General features: G+C 43.8%; 1 protein-coding gene across 1 annotated transcript in view; it reads right to left on the bottom strand.

Annotated features, from left to right (window-relative positions):
• Positions 1-25,744, bottom strand: part of FGF18 (fibroblast growth factor 18) — a 109,478-nt gene that overhangs the window by 57,752 nt on the left and 25,982 nt on the right. The window contains exon 3 of the mRNA XM_007071468.4: positions 2,827-3,007. Within this exon, the coding sequence (XP_007071530.2) occupies positions 2,827-3,007 (181 nt within the window). The remainder of the gene's footprint in view (positions 1-2,826; positions 3,008-25,744) is intronic.

Raw genomic sequence — 25,744 nt, 5'->3', positions numbered from 1 at the left:
AGAGCATATGCACACCCATATCAGGTGGTTGGGCTGCCATACTTCCTCCATTTAGATCTTGGTTTCTTCCTACAGCAGCTGTCTAATACACATTACGGTTTGTTATTTTACTGATCTGAAGCTGCATGAAATTGTGCTGTAGTGATCACCAAGTCTATGAGCTCTGAAACCACCACAGCACTGCCTGGGACCTCATTTTGACTCCATTTCTGTGCATCCTCTTTAGCCAAGAGGCAAGGAAAATTTGCACAAGACAGTACGACCTACAATAAATCAGCCAACTCTCCCTTTCCTGAAAACCCAAATAACGGTGCCCCCCCCCCCCCGGACCATTGTAATGTATTATTTGGATGCTGGATATTCAGAAAGAAAGGTCATCTCTTCACTTGAAGACTAAGTCCTAAACTGCCCTCCCTTCTAAAGAGTGAGACAGCAGCTGTGGAGTTCGAGTGTTATCTGGAAGAGGCAGATGAAAGGGTTCAAACTCCCAGGTTAGGGAAGACTACCCCCACCTACCCACCAGCCTGCATCCTCTCTGAAGTGATACTTCAGTGTTTGGAGGCACCTGTGGAAAACACACCATATTATACAGTGTTCCAGATATAATTCCCACACACTTCCTTCCCTTTCTCTAGACTTGTGCCTGCAGCAGCAGCCTTTGGAGCTGACTCTATTTCATATGCTCGGGCACCTTTTCCTTTGTTGCATCTTCTCAGACAGGTTCCCACTCTCCCTGCAACACTGTGACTCTCTTTTACATCCATTGCCAATGTTATTGCCTCTCTCTATGTTGACCAATGCATGAGGTGGAAGAGAGTTTCACTCTATGAAAGGCAGCATAGTCCAAGACAGGCAGTGTGCCCTAGAGGAACGAGCATGGGATTGGGAATCTGGGATTCCCAAAATCTAATCCTGATTCTGACTCAGTGGGCCCGATTCAGAGATGATGAAAATTATACTCCAGAGAAGGAAGAAGAGATGATGTGGAGCAGGAGAAAGGGTCAACCAATGGGTGTGAGACAAAAGTGTTCTCCAGACTCTGTGTTAGAGATACACCTGACCAACAACTTTCAGATCTGGTTCCAAAATTCAAGAGTGTTCAGATCCAAGGTCCTGCGTTAGGTCTATCCATGGTCCTGATCAGAGGCAACGCCTTAACAAAGCCTCTGTTGGCGTTTATGGAAAATAATTAATTCTATGCCATCGCCTTGGTAGTCAGCTTTGGCTGTTGCACAGATGGTTCTCCACACCCCTGACTCTGACATCTCTCCACTCCATTATCACAGCCACTGGTAGGGGCCACATCCTGCATCTAAGGTCCCACTCACTGCCACATGGATTATCATGCTTTAAGTGTCCCTGCGCCACATGTGATGGTGAGCAAGTTTTCACAACCCTTATAGCTGGTCTAGAGGTGGGAGGGGTTTGGAGCTGGTCAGGGAGGCTTGTTATTAGGATGATGAAAGAAGGTTTTAGCAACTGGAATAGATGGGTCGGGGGGGGCAGTCATTACTGGGGATGGGTCACAACAAGGGTGGTAGGGAGTTTTTCAGCAACTGGGAGTGGACTGGGCTTCCAAGGTGGGTGGGCTGCAGCAAGTCATTAAGGGAGAAGCACCTCAGTGCATGACAGAAGGGGACCCCAAAAAAGACAGGGCTCCATGCTGCCATTCACTTGGTGCAGGTCCAGGATTGGCCCTCCTGGCCACTGCCCAGTTCCCTATGGGACCTCAGCATCCTCCTCTTCTGGAATTTATTCCCCATCCTAGGGCCTGGGAGGAGTATTTATGATGACTGTGCAGGCACAAAAGGGACAGAAACATGACAAAAGCAGCCTAATGGCCTAAAATCAGAAACCAAATCGTCTTCTCCACCCCATATTACTTAGAAATGTTGGAAAAACAAAGGGCAACCTACCCGCCTGGCCTTTCTTAGCTATGTAAAGGGCATGCTGTAGAACTAACTAGGGCTTTGGCAATACCAGAGGGGTCATTTTCACATAGATCAGCTATTTCTGCACTATTTCTGCAGTGGCACAATTAGCACACAGGCCTTATCCTGCCCCGCTTTATATGCTCCTGGCACACTGGCAGAGGCCGTCCCTGTGTGGCACACCTCTATGCCAGGCATGTACTGCACGTTAATGTTTGCAGTTCCCTGAGAGAGAATTATTTTCAAAAAGTTCCCCCTTCACTCTACATTCCAAAGCTCGTATGTAGATCATACACAGTCAGAAGCAATATATGCTCATGAATTTCTGCAGTGATATATCAACCAATGGGCCAAACCATAGGGCAACAGTCAATGAGGTACAACATGCAGTGTTCAGAAGAGAGAAAGAAATGGGATTACACAGATGAAGTTTCATAAAACTCTTCCATTTTCCTTTTGATAGGATGCAGTTGTGTGTTTTGCTAGACTGAGTGGTGCACTCACAGGAAACTAGAATGATGGGCTCTTTGATTCCCTGGATCTCATCCTGCAAGATGCTTAAATTTCTCTTGACTCCAGTTTATTTGAGTGGGAGCTGGGAGCAGCACTCAATACTTTACTGTATCCAATTCTAAATTCCTGCTAGTGAGGGGTCTGCATCAAGATGATTGGAAGCATCTTTGCCAAAGACATCTCAAAGGGCTTCAGGAACAAACAGCTTTTCTAATTCAATTTCACAGCTTCCTTTTTCTGATGCACGCCTTGCATAAGCTAAGATACAGGTAGCCCATTCTAGTGCAAGGCTGTGACCCATCTTCCCACTTGTTCTCACCCAAACACATTCATTTCAAACCTTTGTACTGAACCCTGGATAGGTCACAGTTAATATTCTTACCATATTTGTCTCCATCTTCCCCCTTGGCACTGATCCTCCTGCCTAGAACTTGGATGTGTTTCCCACTCGTCCTGCTGTACAGCTGGTAGAGTCTAAGCTGCTTCCTGCTCACATCGTCCCTTGCTCGTGTCTGATTCTCCACGTGTATCCGAAAATCCACATTCTCCTCGGCAACGAACATCTGATGAAAAGAGAGAGACAATAAACCATGAAATAGATACAACATCTTGCCTACGAAGACAACAAATCAAGCCTGCCAAAGAGCGCATCACACAGAAATAGTCTACTGTGGCTTGACTTCATTGGTGGTCATGTGAATAAAGCCTGCAGGATCAGGTGCTCCGAGTAAAGTTCTACCTAGGTGCTGACAAAGAAACTGGGCTTCTTTCTTCTCATGTATCATTCTCAGTAATAAAAGCTCCTGCAGTCTCAATTCTGTCCTGATTTAAACCTGCACAATGCCACGGTCTTCAAATGACGTGGGTAGGCTCCACCACTGCCAAAGGACTTACACAAGCGTTAGTGATTGGATCTGTAATTGGAACAGAGTAAACAATTCTGATAATGCACAAGGAAGAATCCCAGTTCCAGCTCCAATAGCTGTGCTTGTTCTGCAGTGCCAACTTCATTAAAAAGGAAGAAAAATCCCTATTTTTGTCACTATAGTCAATAGATCTGGCTCTACATACACACAGGGAGAAAAATCTGTTGAGTTAGAAAAATCTGCTTTTCAGAGTAGCACTTTAAACAGTTCTGCCAATTTAAAAGTAAAGTGGAGTCAGTTGATTGCATAAGGTCTATTCCTGTGCATCTGCCTAAGCTTCCCAGATCAACTGGCTATCTGAGAACAAGGCCACTTGGACCAGAGGGCAAGAGCAGGCTTTCCAGAATGAGCTCTTATCAGCAAGATTCCTCTGCTTAGCCATTTTCCACCATTTTTATGGCCTTTGGCTCTTTGAGTAGAACTAACCTTAGTTAACTGCAGCTTTAAAGAATTAACAGCTCCTTTTGGCAGCAGACACCTTTCTGGAGATCTAGCATCCAGCATTAGCTTACATTTTCCCATATTTGCCAAAGCATAGACCAATTTCTGCCTCCAGTTAGAGACATCCCAACTCAGTATAAATCAGATGACTAGTCAACCAAGAACTTTCTTGAGAAGGCCTTTCTGAATGGGTTTCAGAGAGGAAGTATCATCAAGGTCCCTTTAACACTTCAGCCCCAGACATTAATTACCTGCATTAATTCAAGTTTCAAATACCTGAGAAGTAGCTGGCAAAAAATAGGAATCAATCTGGTATCTAAATCTAATGATACCCAGAGGAGCCTTTTTTACCTTTTGTTTGAGTCTACATGAGACATAGACTATATTTCGATGGCAGATTACCCTCAAATGAGAATAAATTAAGAGAGTCTGGCATATTATCATCTACCAAGCAAAAGAAGCACAGAACTCTTGAGCCACTAAAAAACCCTACTTTACATTGGTGCCTTTTAGTTTGGCCAAGGCAAACATTGTTCAAAGTTTATTGGCTAAATTCTCTGGTGTCAGTGGGATCTAATGAACTAAACTGTGGACCGCCTGCATGTGGGGTGAAATTTACAGCAAAAGAGGACACAAGTGGGAATTTAGTGATGGTCAGGCATTGTGCTGTCCCTCTACAATGGGGTGATTTTCAGCCAAAGGAGAAATGCTACTTCTGTGCCTAATAGATTTGGGCCATAAAAATCTGGTTCTTCTAGCTTGGAAACAGTAGAATTCATGTATAAATCAAAGAGAAAAAGAGCAAGTATGTACCAGAGGGATGCCACTCACAAAGGAAAAGGGTTAGGTAAGCCCCAGTTCTGTCCCATTCCCATTCAAGGTGACAAACTCAATGAAGGAATTATTCAACTAACAATAGCAATAATTCCCACTCTCAGAAAACGGAACAGCGAGAAGCAACGTCCTGCACATTAAAAAGCAACATCAGGCTCATCCACATGCTATACAGTACACAAGGTTAAAGGATCTTCCCACCCTGAACTAATCAAGTCCTGCTCATCATACTCACCAAAATCATAAGGGCTATGTGTGAGAGTAAAATGAGCAAGATTAGGCCTGCACTGTCAATAGCCCATTTCCCTTTCTTCTTATTCTTCCCCACCCCACTCACCCAAATGAAACTTCTAATAAAGGAAATTAAACTACCAAAAGAGAGATGTTCAAATAATGTTGACACTCTGCCTCACACCACAAAAGCAAGGGGCTTTGCAGTAAAGACTTTGGCTCCATAATATTAAGATTTAAAAGAGATTTTACAATCAAGATTGCATTGTTGCATTGCTTTCACCACATGTTAATGAGTTGCAGATTTTTCTAGAAAAAATAAAAAGGTGGGATTTGCGGGGGAGGCTTCCATTCACAAAGGCCACAGATTTGCCAAGCCAAATTTGGACTGTACCATCACACAAAAATACCTATTACGTTGGCATAGCTTCACTCCCACTTTACCCTGGCTAAGTTTGATTTCTACATCAGTAGTGTGTTTCCCTATTCACTAGCCCACAAACTCACATGGCAAGAAACCATAACTGCTTCCCAGTCTCCTTGAATAATGTGTACAGCTCACTGGGAGCATTATAGGCCCTGATCCTGCAGAGACTTGTACATATGAGTTATTTTATGCACTGTGGGTAGTCGTATTGATAGTCCTATAATCAATGGGATTAGTCACTGAGTTTAAAAGTAAATACATGCATAAATCTTTGAAGGATTAGAGCCTCTGTTGTTATCCCCTTACAGCAGAGTTCTTCTCTCAAGTTTAGAAGAGGAAGCTGGGAGATGTTTCTAATAAATACAAAATACCAGATGAATTAAACCCAGATTTAAGGTCATCGATATGCCTAATAATGACAATACTTGGGCACTGTCCCTGTAGTCTAAACTGCAGGGGCAGACCCTTGTGCGTGTATGGAGTCATATTGGTTGTAATAAGAGTCTGCATGGGTGTAAGGATCAGTCTGCATATAGTAGATTTCAAGATTGGGGCCTTAAATTAATATTTCCATACTACTCTTCAGCTAATTAACCCTCACAGCACTCCTGGAATGATGGGGAAACTGCCGGGGCAACAAGTTATATTGTCCCCTGGTGCCCGTGCTCTAGCAAATTCAGGGCCCAGGGGCCCGCCTCCACCAATATTCGGGGCTGGGTCTCTCCCCTGGCCCCATCTGCCGCCCCCGCACACCTCCCCCGGCCCTGCCTGCTGCCCCTGTGCACCTGCCTGGGAGCATCCCTTCCTGCGCCCTGGGTAGTGGGCGTCTGTCCTGCTGCTCCACCCTGTGCTCCATCGCTGGCCACTGCCGGCTACAAAAGGGAGTGGTACCGGTGGCAGCCATCACTTGTGGAGGCGCACACATGATGGCATCCCTCCCCCACCCCCGGCACCCACCACAGGGAGGCAAGAGGGCTTCCTGGACCTGAGAGGGGCCCGTCCCCTAAGAGCACGTGCAGTGACAGTGCTGTGTGAGCATGCTGCTGGCTGGGAGAGGGCTGCGGGGACTGTGGAGTCCTCCTCTCTGGCCCCAGCCCCTAGGCAGCCTGCCTGCACCCCAAATTCCTCATCCACAGCCCTACCCAACCCCAGAGTCTGCACCCCCAATCAGAGCCCTCATCCCTCCGCACCTCAACCCTCTGCCCCAGCCCTGAGCCCCCTTCTGCACTGTGAACCCCTCATCCCTATCCCCACCCCACAGCCCTCATCCCCACACCCAAACTCTCTGCCCTAGCTCTGAGCCCCTCCCACACCCAAAACCCCTGATCCCCAGCCCCAGCCAAAGCCCTCATCCTCCCGCACCCCAAACCCCTGCCTCAGCCCTGAGCCTCCTCCCATACTCCAAATCCCTCGGCCCTACCCCATTCATTCTGTTATGTGCACCAATATGCAGGTGCGGGGGCGGGACCTGGACCCATTCTGGGCACCACCATAAATTATACAAACCTGCCACCCCTGAAAATTGCAACAGAAAGAAGTTAAGTGGCTTGCCTCTGCCATAGCCTCCTTCAGCAGGGCTCCACCACATCTTAGTACTTGTCTTCATTGCAGGATTAATTTGAATCCCATCCACACATACAAATCCTTAATCTGAGAGGGCTGGTGCTTTTATCTTGAGTTGGCATGCCCGTCAGTGGGTATAGGCTACAGCGGGTTATAGTACAACTGTAACCCCCATTTGGGCTGAGCCTCTAGGGGGGTCCTGCTCTGTGGACTACCATTTCATGCATGCTTGGAGTCCGGGGTGGGGACAGAATGGACTAAATACTCCGTATGAGGCCAATAGGAAGGCTGCCTCAAGGGTGACATGGCTCAGCCTGATACAGACAGATAGTGTAAATTTCGTTTCAGTTTTGAGCCTGGGAACTGCAAGAGAAGCAGAACAGCTAAGGGAGTCTCTGATTAACTCCCACAAAGGGGATCTTTGAACTGCTGTGGGATCTAGTGCATGGGTCAGACAGTGCCAGCCCTGCAGAGACCAGCATCAAGAGTGGCAGTGATTCAACCTGGTGCCAGTTACTGAGAGCCAGCCGTGCCCTCCACGGGACTGCAGGCCAGAGAGCCAGGAGAGGATTCTGCCCCACCCAGAGACCAAGACACTGTAAGGGGACCCTTTTTGTGTAAGCTGGCCAATGCACTCCTCTCTGGACTCAATCTCAGTGTGCCATCAGCCTGGCAAGGTGCCCGGGAAGGAGTTAGGGGCTGGGAAGCGCTGAGAGTGTTGGGAGGTGGGAAACATGTTGAGTTGTTGATGTTAAAGATTAGTTAACCTTAACCCTTTCCTTCCCCAGAGCCTATTTTCATGGTCCCAGTAAAGTCCCCTGTTGTCATATTGTTATTTTTGGGTGCATCATTTCTTTGCTGGGGTTTGTAGTGATGTACTTCATTGTTTCTTGTGTAGGGGATTTATACTCCTTGCCAGCAGTGGTAGCACTATGCATTTTCCCAAGAGTCAGCACCTCTTGTGTCATGGTCACAGTGAAAAGGAGTCACCTTGGGTGGAGGTACCAGGTGTCACTGAAGAGAACCGATGAGGAACCAAGACATGTGCGGAGAGAAGCCGCTCCCCATAAACACAACAAGCCCCAGGCAGGAGGCTTGAGCCACACCTCGGGGAGGGGCTACACAATTTACAGCATCTTACACACACACTCTGTGCAGCTGAAGTGTTGCTTCCCAGTGGGGCCATTCTCACATGAGATAATTCAAGAGGAGTTGATTTGACTGTAGATAACTCGAGTTAAGTGCAGTGAAGACATACCTTTAAAACTGCTCTCCTGGGGCAGAAGCCCTGTCAGAGAGTAGGCAGAGATAGCCCTACCGATCATTCAGCAAAGCACTTAATCATTGAAATCACTGGGATTTAAGCATCTGCTTACAGATAAGCATGTGCCTAATTGCTTTATTGAAAAGGGATGCTTTGCTGAATCAAGGCCAGGGTGAATTAGCTGTGCCAGTTTGGGTTGAATCTGGCCCATTGCACTGATTATCAATATAATCAACAATCAATATGTCACATATTGTTCATTAATAAAATAAAACCTTTACTCGTTGCTGAAAGCCTCTTTCAGAGCATCCCAGCAAAACAAAGTGTACTACCTCATCTAGCACATTTTATTGTGACGACAGGGTACATTTTTGTATGCCATACTAGAGATTCCATTTCATAAGTCTCCAGAAAAGTGAATCAGTAATATTTGCCTGCTGACGTATGATCAGTTGATCACCAAAGCTCTGTCCAGCGGGTCACCTAAAGACAAGTGTCTTTTTTCCAAAAAAAAGTATTCTTACTGCAGTTACAAACAAACAGGAGAATGGAAACGTATCTCTGTGTTACCAGCTACTCTTGAAAACTTAAGCATCTTATTCTCCCTCTAACAGAAACTCAGAGCTTCCCTTTTTAATTAATATCTATTATTGCTGAACATCGAAACATCACATTCAAAATGGCCATTTCTCTTTTCTTCTCAACAACCACATTTCCACAGATGTTATTTGTTTTGGCAACCATAGGCACTGAGCCTGCTAACATGTAAAGGGCTTGATCCAAACCCCATGGTATCAGTGGGAGCCTTTCCCACTTTGGACTTTGGCTCAGACCCAAAGTTAAGTGAGCAGTCCTCTCAGTAGGACTGCTCACGTGCATAAAGGTAAGTTCACGTGTAAGTGTTTGAAGGATCAGGCCAAACTGCACTGTTGTCTGCAGTGACAAAAAATGCTAAACCCTTGTTTAATTTTGGCAAATCAGGACATTTTCCGAACATTGTAATAAAAGGAATGTGTGAGGAGATAGCCACTGAAATAACTCTTGCATCATTTTCTAGCACCAGACCAGAAACCTTTCAATTTGGGACAATCCCAGAAGACTGCAAGATGATTCTCTATGTCACAGGGAATATGTAGCCACAGTACATCCCCTCTAGCATTGTGTTGTGAATTTTGTATTTATTTCATTTTGCAAGATTGGTGTGCAAAACTGTCTAATAATAGTTTTCTACTAATATTCTCTCCATGAAGGCGAATTTCAGCCACTCATAGTAACTAGCAGTATATCCTTCCAACCAACTGTATTGTCAATAATTGTTTATATTCAATAAAATCTTAGTAACTAAAATGGACAGTATCAAGTTCAGATTTCGTATTTTATTGTTGCATTCTTTTTCTTTTTAAGCTGTCCCATACATATTTAACAGTCCTATTATTACTGAAAGATATAATGATATACAGCTACAAAGCCATTGTAAAAATACAACTAGCAGTATAAAAGTTTATGCATGAGATTAAATAATATCCCTGCAAGAAAACCAGTGAGCTTTTTAAATGAGTGATGTATCCCAAATGCTCCACCAGAAATGTGTGCATTTCTGAACATGGGAAATCTCTCTCTTCACCCATGAGTAGAGCTGCTTCTTTTGTTTTACCTGTCTAAAGACCCAGACTGTGGTCACTCAACCCAAACCTGATTTCAAGCAAACAATCATAGAAACTAGAGATGACATCTTATCCATCTCCAGACAATAAGGGATTGTACTCTACAGTATCTTCTCACATGCTTTGTGCAGCCCATTTTTAAAAAAAACAAAGGATTTTTATTTAAGTAGCTTTTAGAGTTAGTAATTAATTTTAAGAATACTTTTAAGGATTAGATCACATTCATATTAAATGAAAAAAATCTGTGTTAATGCAACATTAAGGTTTCACAGTTCAGAAAAATCAAGGAAATAGCCAAGAAGTGCAACAAAATCACCATTCTGATGGCAACACTGGGGCTCAGTGCGCACACTTATGTCACAAGTCTGCAAACACCCCTGCACATGTTTAAGCATGTAAGTAATGCCACAGAAGTCCTTACTATGTCCAATCATGTACAAGATCTGGTCTTTAATCCACCACCCTGTATATTCTACAAATATAGAATTTTCTATTTTTAATTTTCTGCTTAATGCTATTGTTGGTGTCATGAAGTGTTAGGAGATATACGAGAACCCAAGATGGCCAAATTAACACTGTTGTCGGAAGCTGGACTTCGGAATTTTCTGACTTTTTGCTTCCTATCATACAGTTTAACAGAGTACCTGAACCTCATTAGATAACAGATCATATGCCTTTCCCAAATTTAAAATAAAAATACAAAATCCTTCTTACTAAGGCCTTATTGATTTCAAAAGATAAACAAATCAAGTGATTCAAAGTCCTTTCAAAACCCACTCTGATAAGCAGGAAATACTTATTACCTTTCATCCACTGAACCAACTGAATATTAATGATTTTCTCTGTGACCTTCTAAAGACATGAAAGTTAATAAGGTTAACAAGAGGATATCCAAGATAGCTCTTTCCCAGGTTTGTAAAGGTAGCTAATAATAGTTGCTTTGCTTCCATGGTTTTGGCAAAATTCCCCTATGTCAATTACAATTAGAAAAATTTGCAAGACCACCTCCAGAGTGGATATTTTAGGCATATGTTGAAACATAGTGCACCATTTATTTGCTGCTGTTTCCTCTTCTTTATTGCAAAATCAGTTGCCAGCCAGGATGTTGTTAGGTTCAGGTTATACAACCTAGTTAGAAGTGGGACTGGATTGGATGTGTCTTGAGCTAACAATGACATATTCGCTTCTTTGTGCTTGGAAGCACATTGGGAAATTAATGTGACAGAAAGAAGCAAATGTATTCAAAATCACAGCAGGAGCTCAGAGGCGAGAGCACTGCTCAGCGACTCTCTATGCAGGTCTATACTGCATGGTAAGTATGCGGTGGCAGTACCTCAACCGCACCCACGTAGTAAATCTATTTAAAAACCAGGGCTGGTCAAAAATCTGCCATCAAAACTGTTTGACAATGGAAAACTGGGTTTCTGGTTAGGCTATGTTGTTTTGGTGAAAATATCTGCCTTCCATGGAGAATTTCTGTTTTTAGGGTTAAAAAACTGAACACCCAAAACAGGCATTTTCAGCCAAAGCCTGTAATATTTCTATTTGGATAGGCTGCTGTGGTGAACTCAAGTCCCCATTCTCCTGTATGGGCAAGTCCCCAGCTAGACTTCAACTCACATGATAGGTCACATCCATGATATTCCCACAATGCACTGCCTCTCCTCTCCAAGAGGGTAGAACATGGTGCATCATGGGTGATGAAGTTCTACCAGAGAGTCCAGCCTATAAAGTAGCATGAGACACTCAAACTCCAATTCCCATGAGGCATCACAGAGGCATTTCCAAATCAAACTATTTCATTTTTTCATCTGAAATATATTGGTGGTTTTGATTTTTTCCCCACCAAAAAGCCAATATTATCCTTAGAAAAAAATTCCAACCAGCTCTATTTAGAACTTATTTTACCAATACAACTTGTGTGTTGATAAAAGCACTTGGGGCACTTTTCCTCTGAGAATTTCACAGCTCTTCACAAATATCAGCTAACTAAGGGCATATCTGCACTTCAAGCTAGAGGCATAATTTCCAGATCAAGGAAACATATTCACAACTAGCTCTGAGCGATCTAGTGCCCTAAAATAAAAATGTTGCCGTGGCAGAGCAAATGGGAGGAGGGGTTGGCATCCCCAAGTACATACCCATCCAAGATGCTAGGGATGTATACAGGGTGGCTGGCCCTTACCGCTGCGCATGCCACCATGGCTACACATGCAGACTCAATCAGAACTACTGCCGGCATGTCCCCTAGAGCTGGAAGTCACACCTCCAGCTCGAAGCATAGGCATGCCCTACGTCTAATAGTACCACAGATTAGGAGCATTGTCCTCATTGGATAAAAGGAAAAAACTAAAGGCACAGAAGGGATGAACTGTTTGCCCAAATGAGTCAATGGGAGACCTAGGAAGACAGCCCTAAGGCCCAGTCCTCAGGTCTATTAGGGAAGATTTGTACTGCTATGTCAGTGCAAATCTGCCCTGAGAAGCCTGTGGATCCACCCAATTCTCATTCTGTTGGGAAATGCTTCAAACCCGGCCCCTGGCCAAGGGGGTGGGTGCAAGTCAAGGGAAAGGGGGCAGGGTCAGTGCATCCCTACCTCCAACAGCCATGTCGAGCTGACACGGTATAAAAGCAGCCCTGAGTTTGTTTTAATTTATGCTGGCCATCAGGCTGGTACAGAGCAAGGTCCAGCATCAGGAATACACAAAGGGTTCCTCTACACCCCACTGAAGGCGTAGCCAGCATTCCTCGAGTACAACGGAGAAACCAGCCCCAGCAGTCCACTCTCAGACCTCCTGCTCTAGCCAACAGGCAGCCCTGCCTTCTCTATACAAATGCAGATTGCTATAATTATTACTCTGACAATGCCATGCAGTGGGATATTCTTCTTCTAGTGCTTTTGCACAGACCCTACTCAACGTCACCCGAGGATCATTTTAACCCATCAAACTTTGTGGATGAGCAGAGTTCCAGTGACTCTCCTCCTCTCTCTTCCCATGCCCTTTCCTACTTTGGTCTCCTGCTTTCCCACCTGCAAACAGAACAATAACCCCTCCCCACTCCCATATAGCCCTCCCACCAACAACTTACTTAGCTGTTGTTGAAGAAACAAAACACACCGCAAACAAAGTCTCATTTTCACTAAATGTATCTTCCAGCTAGGACTTGATCTGAACTGGGGAACATTTATTTGGCCTTAAAAGCATTTAGAATAAAAGCCATATCATTCATATAAGGTTGATTTAGCACATTTATGGTGCCCTCTGGTGGCTAAAACAATGCCTGTGGATTCCCAGGGCTGTTATTCAAAGATTGTGTAGCATGGTGGCTAATGTATCGGCCTTATATTTTAAAGACACTTGTTCAAATCTTTCTGGGGTTCTATTCTTCCAAACCTTTCCAGTAATTTTTAGTTCCATTGATGGAACAGATGATGAGGTGATAGGTTTCAGAGTAGCAGCCATGTTAGTCTGTATCCGCAAAAAGAAAAGGAGGACTTGTGGCACCTTAGAGACTAACAAATTTATTTGAGCATAAGCTTTCGTGAGCTTGAAGTGAGCTGTAGCTCATGAAAGCTTATGCTCAAATAAATTTGTTAGTCTCTAAGGTGCCACAAGTCCTCCTTTTCTTATTATGAGGTGAATTGTCCAAAATATTTCAGGTGTAGAACAAACCAAGGTAGAAAACAGGCAGTTCAGAGCAAGACTGGTCATCAGAAGTCCTGGCTTCTCTTTCTGACCCTTGGTGCCACTTGCCTCATGATTTTAGATAAATCACTTAATCTCGCTGTGCCTCAAGGTCCCCATCTTTGCAACCAGGGATAATAGTGCTGCTTACCCACCTTTGCAGGGCGTTTGGAGATGCTTGGATAAGAGGTGCTCTATCCATGCCTTCGGGGGTTCCCTAGTCTACCCTCATCTGTAGGGAATATGGTCAATGTCTCCTGAGTTCAGGAGACAATATATGCAACTAAAGTGTTTCCCTTCTCCCTCTAGGCTATTTCAAGGGAGAGACCCTTACCTGGCTGTCCCCATAAGAACCTGCTGCAGGAGAGGCTGCCAAACACCTCCTGAAGGCACAGAGGCAGCTACTCAGAACTAATGCAGCAGAAGGAGGGGGAGCAAGCATCCTGGCAACCAGAGACATGCAAGGCAGTATTGGGGCAGAGGACCTGGGGCTTGTGGAGAGGGGAGAAAACAACAGTATGGAGGAGGCGCAGTGATGATGGGGGAGGAGAGTGGCTTTGGGAACCAAACCTCAGTCTGTGTTCAAGGACCATTCAGATAGCACCAAGTGATATTTTGGTGAGGTTCTATGCAAAATGCTGGCACAGTTCTATGCCTCACCTGCCACAGGAACAGTAACTGCTGTCACTGCAACCTCAGGCCACTTACAATGAGCACTACACTTTATATGGCATATCGTAGCACTCAGCTTCACTGGGAAGAATCCCAGTATATCTGCCTTGGGAGTGCTGCCCGGTCTGCCCTTGACACAACAAGCCTGGAGGAAGCTCAGCTATGCAATGTATCTCTCCCTCAAGCTTTTACATCTCTTATGTTGATGCTTTCTGAAATTAAATACAGTTGGAATCTAATTTCTTTTTCAGCTTACCAGTTACAGAGTTGATTGGAGTGCTTTGAGTTGCTGCACAAGGTGAAATTCAGTGATGTTCACTTAAAAACTCTTTGCTAATTCATTCTAACTAAAATGCATTTGGAGCTGGAGCTGAAAGGGAGAAGGTTGATTATAGGGTCAAACCTGTCTCCCCTCAGAAATATTCCAGCAATTGATATTCTAGGGTTCAGAAGAGGTGACATACAACTCAGCTGCATAACACACACTTGGATTAAGATGTTGCTTGTCATGATGGAACCTGCATTCTAAGTGCATTTCCCCTTCTCATTCAAGTTAGGAGTGGTTGCATATCAGAACTCTATGGGCTGTATGTGGCCTTCAGACGATATTCTGGGTCTCCCTGAATTAGGCAATTTTTTTAGAAATGTGGTTAGCATTCAGCCAAATAGCCCAGCATCTGCTCTAGGTTCCCTCATGACTTTCCAATCCATACACTTTACATCCTATTTCTATTATAGCAACATGTCCCGCTGTGTTCATTTTACAAAACATGATATATTAAGCATCATGTCAAAATGAGATCAGAGGGTGTCAGACATAAAATGTCAAAAAATGGCATTTGTGCCAGTTTTCAGGAAACTGAAATGTTTTGTGATTTGATCTACAATTATTTTGCCATTTTCCACAAAGAAAAGAGGCAATTGTTGCAGATGAAAAGGTGGTTTCTCTGTGAATGGGATTCATTGTCACCAGAGACAAGCGTGTGAAAATGCAGAGTTTGTTACAGGGTGAAATTTAACTTTAACCCTTTAATACAAGGACAAGGTTCAGCAATAGAAAGAACAAGATTTTACTCTTGAATGAATTCACAAATTCTCAAAAAAAAGTCAGTGTTTTTCATATGAAAATTGTGGAAAACCAGGGCTTAGATGGTTTACATAACTTGTGGTCAGTCAAGCAGCTTCTAATACTTTGGGAAGTCATCAGATAGAATTATTGCAGATGATTTTGCTTGTTCTGTTTATCTGAATATACAGGAGTTAAATCTCCGATAAATGCTTATTGTCAGCTGTGATGCAGTTCTCTTTGTATGCTGATCATATCACCAGTAAAGTCAGTTCTCCATGCCTAGATCACTCTGCCTGAGTCTGTCTCTTTGTCATGGGCTGAAAATCATGCTGCCTACAGATTATAACCATGCAAACAAAACATTGCATGATGCCAAAACATTACAAATGCTTCCATCTTTCAGTCACTGGTTTGAATCCAAGCCAAGTTATTAATGAAATTACCAAACAAATGCCACTATATCTTGCCTGTTGAAGTCTATAGAAAATGAGCCTAGAGAACAGGTGTCCATTTCACCTGTAGCACTAATCTACAGAATTATTGATAGTCTCAGTAGCTGGGTCAAGGACTGAAAGGACATAGAGACGGACCTACCATCTCAGCTACATAGGTGGTCTCTGTGGATCAGGAGAGGTTGTGCAGCTTGTACCCCTGCTCCCCATCCTGTCGACAAATTTGATTCTCCAGGGTTGCAACCCAGTAACTCACAAGCACTAAATTCAGTCAAGCAAAAAAGAAAGTTTATGAAGTAAAATGTGACTTTTGCATTCAGGGATTGTTAGGGCTAAAATGACTTTATGGGGGAGAATACTGAAAAATCATTGGACAACAAATGACTTTGTTTCAAGGCTTGTTGTGCCTTTCTTCGGTATTTCTTCTCCAGCTGGATGTGACCGCTCAGCAATGCTCCTTCATGGCTCAATGATTATTGAGCAGACTTTTAAAGGTGTACAAGAAGGACCACTTATTCATTGGATTTGCTTGCCCTTTGTTTCCCAGGCTGAAGTACAGATGCTCGAGTCTAACAGACTAGTGACTTCATTCCAATACTTGTTCTTTTTTTATCCCATTGGGTCAAGCTCACCTATTGTGAGACCTCACCGACTTCATTTACATTAGGGGTTAATTTGTTTTTTTTGTGCTGAAGCTGTTAATACAATACTGGTTGGCTCCAGATTAGGAAGGGCATAATCAAGCCCTCCCCTGCACATGGGCTCCACATGTAGAGCGTTCAGTGGTAGAGTCTTGATTTTAGCTTCCTTTTTTTCCTTTCACAATCCTCTCTCCTTTTTTAAGTCGTCCCCACTAGAACTGGGTGGTCCTGCTGACATTCACTGTTACTGGCAAAAACTTCCTTGCAATGGCCCCCAGCCAATATTCACAACAGATCCAGCACCGTGAATTAGCTCAGTGGCATAAGGTCATTCATAACAGCTTTCTGATGCTACATAAACTTTGGCACATGTTCTGCCCTTGGAAGTTCAATTGGTAGCATTTGGTTGGCCACTTTTACAAGTGCGTTCTTTTCCTCTCTACTGCACTTATGCATCCAGTGCAATAAGCATCCACCTCTCTAGTGAGGTACTTATATGGCCCTCATCACCTGGCCTGTGAGGGCTTGATCCTGCCCACTGCAGTCAATGAGAATTTTTGCCATTAACATTAAGGGAAGCAAGATTGGGACCAAGTTGTCTGTGGCAACTGGTTTAGTGCTCACGGATTAAATGTTAACATTGGAAGCTTTATTTTAGGATGGTTTCTTGTAGCCCACTACAAAATCTAAGCTTAAAGTGGCACCCAAATCTGTTTACCTGTACATCTTTCTACCAATGACTTCACGCTACACTGACATCCATTATAATTCAAATTTAATCCTGCAGTTTCCTTGGCTTTGCTTCTCCTCCTGAAGGTATCACTAATAAGATATTTATTTTCACAAGGCATTGGTATGTTATTGTAATTATAATCCTTGCTGTGGTATCTGAGCACCTTGCAGTCATCATTAATGAATTCAGGGACTGATCTTGCAGAGGTGCTGAGCACCTGCAGCTCCTATTGGCTTCAAATGGAACTATGGGTGTCACAGCTCTTCAGAGCATCAGACCCTTAACCTTTATAACACCCCTGTGATTACGTAGAGAAGTATTTATATCTCCAATGTGGCAAATGGGGAACCTAAGCTACAGAAGTGTCAACTAATTTTGTATATGTCCATTTTTGGAACCCAAAGTGAGACACCTAAAATTAATAGATAATCACTGGAGCAGGAGCTGCAACCCAGGTGTCCCCCTACCACTGAGCTAGAGAGTCTCTCTCTGTCCCAAAGATTATTTAAATGCTTTATGCAAAGTGGAACAACTTCAACAGGAGACAGAGACATCCCACACACACACTCCAGCGATTAGGGCATTCACTTGCCATGTGGGAGACCCAAGTTCAAGTCCCTGCTCTAAATCGGGCTGAATGGGGACATGAACCTGGGTCTCCAACCCACATCCCAGGTGAGTACTCTAAACATAGTTCTAAAGGATATGGGGGCGGGGGCGCCCACCACTACTTTCATAAATTCCAAGGCCAGAAGGGACCATTGTGATAATCTAATCTGATCTCCTTCTCTGGTCTTGCAAATTGTACCTAAATCCCTTTGTGAAATTAACCCCCAACATTTTTTGCGGGGAGGCCAAACGACTCAGCAAATTTGTGTCCCGCTCACCAATAGTTTGGGTCAAATCCAAAACTGCATTTTTCAGTGAATAAAGTATTTGCTCAAAAACATTCACCCAGCTCTAATCTAAGTTTATCCAGCCAGAAAGATACGTTATACCAAATCCTCAACTGGTGTAAATCAATGTAGATTCATTGACTACAGTGCAACTAGGCTGATTTACATCACCTGAAAATCCGTCTCACAGGATTTGCCCTGTGTTTCTTGAGAAATTAAATCAATACCTCTCCTCTCATTTAATTAAAAAAAGTTAGCTCAAATAAAATAGGATTATATAAAAAGCAAGAGTAATGTTTCCAAGATAATAAAGAACATCAGAATAAGAACAGATGATAAGCAGGAAAAGATAGAAGAGATTTCAAAAAGAAAAAGCAGAATTCCCTCTTGTTTACTGAAATGGATTAAATTCCCATGTTGGTTTCACAAGGTCATTTCAGGCTTACACATACACACACACACACACACAAGCACTGGGTGTCTGCCTCGAACTACAAGATATTGCAAAGAGTTAAGTCTGTAGCTATTAAACTGGCCAGACAGAATTTGAACAGTCTAGTTTTAAGAGCTCCAAGTCCTCTCCAATGCTCTGGACTGAATTCTCCACAATGTACAAAGTACCTATTTACTACTGCACTAATTTTTTTTTTTTTTTTTACTGGAAAGTACGTAAGAATAAACTGGACTGAAAGAGTCAAACTGTTTATTTAGTTCTGCAGCTCACCCTGGTCCTCTCCTCTGCGGTGCAGGGATGGGATGGTCACCCACTGCGTACTATGGCCCCTCCACACCAGTGTCTATACAGCCACCTGCCGGGGTCTAACCTTCTTGGTCCTGCTGCTATTGGTACCAAATAGTGACCATGCAGTACATGCCAGCTCAAAAATAGAAGGTTACCTCCAATTTTCTAGTTCAAGAATCAAATCATTTGCCAGGCAAATCAAATATGGATTGTGATATCTGAGCAAAAACCACACAGTAAGAGAAAGCTTGTGATTTTTCTGCAGCTCTGAAGATCTATCGCACATGTTTTATTGAAAGCTCCCTCTATCATTAAGGTTGTGCAACAGTTTCCATTATAACCCCCCATTTTTATATGATCAGAACTTTCCAAAACATTCCCCATCAGGGCTGAAATTTTCCATGCTTGGTCTCTGCTCAATTGGTTTGGTTATATAAGATCTAAGTTATTTACTATTGTTATTATATATTTAATAATAATGTAGCAAAGTTCCTTCGGGTGCTTAGGAGTTTTGTGAGGGTGAAAAAAATTACAACTTCCTGAATGGATGATATCTTCTCTTAAGAGGTTACAGTTCACACCAATTTGCCACCTGCTGTACGTTTCCAGCTATGAGTATTGTTTTGCCTAGTTAACTGAACAATGCTGCCATGCCACTGCTCTGGTTCATAGCCTCTGCTCTGGTTCATATAATCCAGTGAGGTTAAGAAAGTATGACTGATTTACACAAGCAGCACAAAACTTCTTCTGAAAGCAGCTATTGTAAAGCCCGAGAGAGAGATTCTGTGCTCTGAGAGGCACAGCATAGAATTCACAGCCCAGGGGGCTCTGAGCTACCTTTGTGCCCCCCACCCCACCCCCAATTATACCTCCTGGTGTAATTTAGACAGCCTTGAGGGCCTGTTTAAGTTACACAGTTTGTCCCTGCCTGTCTAGCAGCTGCAGCATTGCCCAGAATCTCTGCAGGGCTAGGTACTGCCACCTGACCCCCAACACACCTTTTATATTAGAGGGCTTGTGAAGGGCCCTGGAAAGGCAACAGTAGGGCTGTCGTCTTCAATTCCTGCTCTAGGGACCCTACCTCGTGGTGTTAGTACCGTCCAAAATTCTAATGGTCTTCTTAAAACCAAATCAGTGGTGACTCGTGATCATAACAAGTCAGCTAAGAATTTAAGATACATACATGTCCAATTTCCCATGAAATCCTGGCTCTACTGAAGTTAATGACAAAACTCCCATTGTCTTCCACAGGGCCAGGATTTCACCCTCTGAGTACCTGTGCCATTTTAAAATAATTTTGTTTCTTTTCATTGGGGGGAAGGGGAAATATTTCCTATGAGTGAAATGGGCCAGCTGACATAAGGACTACAGAGGCCCAGTTCACTAATATACTTTGCAAGCATTTATCCGGAGCTCTAGGTGCTTTACAGTAATTAAAATGGACACAGACAAAAATAACTCCAGAATATGGAGATGTAAAATCTACCCAACCCAACCTATCCACCTAGAACAAAACTGGCCCCAAATAAGTAGTAACACCAGCCATGTCCAAACACGCATGGTCCGCCCCCTCCAAAAGCTGGAGGGAAAAGGTGAGAGGTGAAGCATGCCCTGCGGCATGCAAAAGTTGAGGACCCTCGGAGAGGTGACACCTTGCTGCCAGACCCATATGCAAAGGCCACAGACTCCCACATACAGGATGCACAGGGCTAAGGGAGGCTCTGGAACATCTGCACTGAGGAGCCTGTCCTATGCCAGGCACATGAACTGGGGGATGGATTCCCCTCCCTCTGAGTTTCCCATACAAAGATCATTTCCCTGAGTTTTGAGCAGGGGCTGGTGGGGTGACCTGGCCCCCTATTAGGGCATGCTGTCTAGGAGCCACTTACCAGTCTGCGTTCTGGCTATGAACTGCTCTAACAGCAGCAGCACACAAGGGGAGATGCCAAATGTCTGTTCTGTTCACGGCTGTTCAGCCTTGTTGCACGCACAAGGCGTAAAGGATAAATCGTAATGAGACCTACACGACTGCTACACTAATGGGGGTCCGGAGGACACCACAACACTCCTCACAGCAGGCTGGGCCATGGAACCACAGCAAAGTTTACTGCAGAAAAGACACTTCTGTGCAAATCACCCGTCTCTGTTTCTGCACATTAGGACTAAGTGAAGTATTCACTGAGAAAATGGAACATACCCGAATTCTAAACACTATTACCCCTTCCCTCCCCTCCCCTGCTTCACCACTAAATTACTTCCAGACTCAGGTTCTCCGGGTCTGAATCTGTTCAGTTACATTAATAATCTAGTTCAGAATTCTGACCCACTACCCTAAGAGGATTCATATTCCCCTGATGAACAATCTGAGGAATCATTCACTCCTAGGAATTACCAGGCCAGTTAAAGCATTGACTCTCAAAATCCTAAATTCTCTGCCACTGCCTGATGCTTCGGGGAAGTGGAACCCCATAGTGCACCCGGCCAATTGTGCCAAGCTATTTGTTTGTGGATGGGAGGGAGAAATGTGATTCCCCTTCCTGATCTCCATGGCAATCTGCTGAAACCCTGAAGCCTGAGAATGGTTTGTCCCTATCTCAGCACATACACATATGTATAATTGAAAACAATAATGTATAAGGAAAAACAAAACTGTCCTGCCCTTATGAGACCTAGCCACAGCACAAACTCTTTTCCTACACAGCTAATGTTCACAAATCAAAATACCTTACATAGCACTGTCCATTCATCTCAGACCATTTTATGAAGGTGGGTAAATATCAGAGTATCATTATCCCTACTCTTTATGGGTGGATAAACTGAGGCACAGAGAGATGTGTGACCTTGGGCAGATCATCTCCTGATTTCCAGTTACTTGTTCATATTCCAGCTGAGTGCCCCTGCTTTTTCAGAGCAAGGGAACAGCATATGCCAAGTGAATTGTAATCAGATATAGTTACAAAAGGAACCAAATTAAAATGCAATATCTGCACCAAATGGTAAAACTAATATTATTCCAATTTAATACATCATTTCCCATTGTTCAGGGATACAACAGGCTAATAAATTGCCTTTTTCATTCCTCTTCAGCAAAGATGACTTTTCCAACTGGCAGTCACTCATCTGGGACAGACGCTGTAACAACCATCTCTAAACAAAGCTTAGGATTTAGGACCGGTGCTGGAGTTTTTCTAGCTAGTTCCTAAGCCAGCACCCAGAAGCCCTCATAAGAGATGTGTTTTGGGAGAAGCAGGTGTGGCTGGAGTGTACTTCAACAATCCTCAGCTACTGTAAGGTCATTTGGGGGCTGTACACCAAAGCAGCCTCTAGACTGCTCTAGCCTATGCTAGGACAAATCAGCCCAGAGAGTTAAAGAATCATAACTGGCTCTCTGACAGCTCCAAGCCAAGTGGGCCTTGGAACAAGAGAGTATTTAGGCCCATATTCTACAATGACCTCATAGTTATCATCAACCTGCAGTCAACCTGCTGCTATTACAGGAGCACCATGTATTACCAGGGAGGAAGTTCCGAAGTTTGATGCTCAAACTAGGTCCTTCACTCTCTCTGTGTCATTCACTAACCTAGAGCAACTCTCTCTAGCTAAATTGTAAGCAACACTGATGGCTTCCGTCTCAGATGAAAGGATTAATGTCACCGCACACAATCTTTGTGAGGAAGAGAGCAAAAGCAAGACACGTGGGAAGACGGGATCTAAGAAATACTCAGGAAACAACCACAAAGACGGAGAAAGAACGAGAGAGAGAACTCAGAGTAACAGCCGTGTTAGTCTGCATTCGCAAAAAGAAAAGGAGTACTTGTGGCACCTTAGAGACTAACCAATTTATTTGAGCATAAGCTTTCGTGAGCTACAGCTCAAAGTGAGCTGTAGCTCACGAAAGCTTATGCTCAAATAAATTGGTTAGTCTCTAAGGTGCCACAAGTACTCCTTTTCTTTTTGAGAGAGAGAACGTAAGAGACCCATTTCCCGCCACAGAAGTGGATAGCTGCAGCAGAAGCACAACGGTAATCTTATACTTGCATAGCGAGGCTTCTTTCATCCCAAAGAATCTCTCAGTGCTTTCCAAAGTATACACAGAAATTGCACCCACCATTGAAATGCAGCCACCTCTAGCATAAAACACTGCAATTGTTTAGCAATGCACAGCAACAGTACAGAGCAGTTTAGGGCATGAATTTAAGAACACTATTTCCAGCTGAGATTGCAGGGGAAATTCATGTAGGTAATTACCCCAAGAAGAATTTGGCCAGCACACTGAGGTTACTAGTCTTACTCTTCAAGTCTTTAGTCACAAGCTGTTATAGCATCAGACTGTAATCCTCTCACACCACCTATATTTCCCCTTGGAAGCCTCCTGTTCAAATCCTGATCAAACCCAACCCTGCTTAGCTTGGAGCCCTGACTGCATGACAACTTAAGCAGGTACACCTGTGAGCACAACAGATAGGAGTTTATCTCAGGTGTCATTCACTCAATCAAGGGTTCGATAAAATTTGCCTAATGAGGAAATAGCTGTGACCAGAAACAGGAGTGTTACTCCATTTAACAAAACCTGCAGGCATCTTAGGGTACTTCTTGAAAGTGCAGGAACAATTTCATGCAAATATTAATTTACAATTATTCCACTGATAACTCAATTCTCATTCCCGTCCCTTATTTCTCCAACCCCCACCCCCTTGTCTCCATTATTGACTCTTTTAAATCTACTTTTAGGATTGCCCGCCCTTAATCATTTAAACTCTGAAACAGTAGTACTAAAATCCTCTTTCTATAACCAGCATCATTTTCTCACCCCTCCCCTCCGTGGTTTATGTTATAGCCTCACTCGTGTGTCTTCTCCAACACATAGGGCCTAGCAACGCTTGCTACTGAGCATTTAGGGGACTACTGAGAGCAGTTCCATTGCCTTCATCTACTCGTGGTAGTTAGCACTGCTCTGAACAGCAAGCATTTACAGGATCAGGATCCTGGATTGTGAACTCTTTGGGGGCAAGGAGTTATTTCATTTTATCACTGTAAAGCACCTGGCGCATTTTGGGGATAAATAAATAATAATGCCATCAGTTTGGCGCACTCTGAACCCAAGTATGCTCGTACTCTTTATTTGTGGGAGGAAAGATACTTGTGTTGGTAAGGCACTCTTCCGTTCAAATCATGGCTCTGTCACAGATGCTGTGTGACACCTGATCTCCCTCTGGCTCAGTCCCTCACCGACAATACTGCTGCCTCGCTCTTTGTCTTACCTATTTAGATGAGAAGCTCTTTGTGACAGAGTCTGTCTCTTTGCATGTGTATGTTCAGTGCCCAGCACAATGGGACCCTGACCTTGAGTAGGGATCACGGTGCCAATGTAATACAAATATTAAACAATAATATCAAAGAACTGCAAATTATAAGTGCATTTTGACGGCAGTATGCTGCAGTATCTGGTAGCTTTAATAAAAGAAGAAGAAGATGACGACTTGCATGGCAAAGAAATGCTGGCAAATACTTTTGGTCCGCTCTTAATTTTAGGTTATTTCTGTTTCACATTTTTCCAAAGTATTTAATATTTATGACTGTGGTTACCTGAATTCTGGATTCTCAGCCATTGTCGTGCCTATTGCTTATACTGAGTATTTCATCAGTAGATCTCAAATTATCTTTGAATGTATTTCTCCTCACAACATCCCTGTGGAGGCAGGGCAGTGCTGTTATCCCCATTGTACAGCTGGGGAACTGAGGCAGAGAGGCTAGGTGATTTGCCCAAGGTCACACAGGAAATCCATGGAGGAGCAGAGACTTGAAACCCATGTCCTTAGCCAGTCCACTAACCACTAGGCCATCCTTCCTCTCTCAAAGTTATATCACCCAATTATCAATTGATAGGGGGTTTCTCAACCTGCTCGTTGTTTATTTATTTATTTATTACTTTTGTTTATATAACAGTAGATCTTAGAGGCCCTAGTCAAGATCAAGGCTGCAATATGCTAGGCGCTGTACAAATACACAGCTCAAGCCAGTTCCTCTCCTTCAGCTTGCTCCCACAATGCCCTCCCCATATGTGACTAACTGGGGTTGAACTTGGTACCGTCTTTCAGGGACAGTGGTACAACTTTTATGAGGATGTTGTGAAATCTGCCTGAGGAAGGCCCCCAGTTCATTGGTAAAGCTGTGGTTAAGCAACGTGCTTATGGTATGAGTGATATGGAGCAAAAGGGGAAGTCCCCGTGCACAGACATGACTCTGAATAGACTCTCCCTTTAACATTAAACATCAGCGCCATGGGACAATGGAGAGTAAAGGAGGAACCAATCCTGGAGAGAGAGCAAAAGGAAACTAAAGGAGACCAATGAGAACACAGCTGCTTACTGGGCCATAGGCACGCTCTTTAATGACTCTTCCACTCAACTCACTCCAGCTAAATAAAGTGTATAACATATGGTCTATACTGCAGGTGGTTCATCCAGTGCATGGGTCCCTGAACATGAATTTCCAAGTGAGCCAGCAGCAGGGAGATTTTCGATGCAGACTCCTGCAATTGTATATATAATCTGCTGAGAGAAGTATACACACACACACACACTCAGTGTATTTAACCTTGGCCAAAGGCTAATCTAGTTGAGCTGCTGCTCTCACTTTTATCCCCCAAATCAATCTCATTCTGATTCAGTACTCTAAACTAATCTGGTGGCTCCAGAACTGCTGATACACTGAAGACACCCAGCTGTCCTCATCTTCTGCTGATACTACCATCACCAGCACATAGACATTAGTCTCTGCGAGAGATAAGCACCTGGATGAAAAACAATTAGCTGAAGCTCAGTCCAGGAAGAGATGCTGGAAAGGAGAGGGAAACACTGAGGTGATAGCTCTGACCCTGCCCTGAAAGTGCCTTCCATCTGACTGTTAGATGGTCTCATGGTCTTATTAGATTCGTCTCTGCTCCTCAAGAACCAGAAGAAACTCCTTCCCTCTCCGTTAGATGGTCATGAAGCTATGCTTGTTCCTCTTGGGCCCAGTTGTTAAAAGAGGTTTGCACCCTCGACTCCCAGCAAAGCC

The sequence above is a fragment of the Chelonia mydas genome, chromosome 8 (assembly GCF_015237465.2).
Source record: "Chelonia mydas isolate rCheMyd1 chromosome 8, rCheMyd1.pri.v2, whole genome shotgun sequence".
NCBI lineage: Eukaryota > Metazoa > Chordata > Testudines > Cheloniidae > Chelonia > Chelonia mydas.
This window is presented reverse-complemented; position numbering and strand designations above follow the sequence as displayed.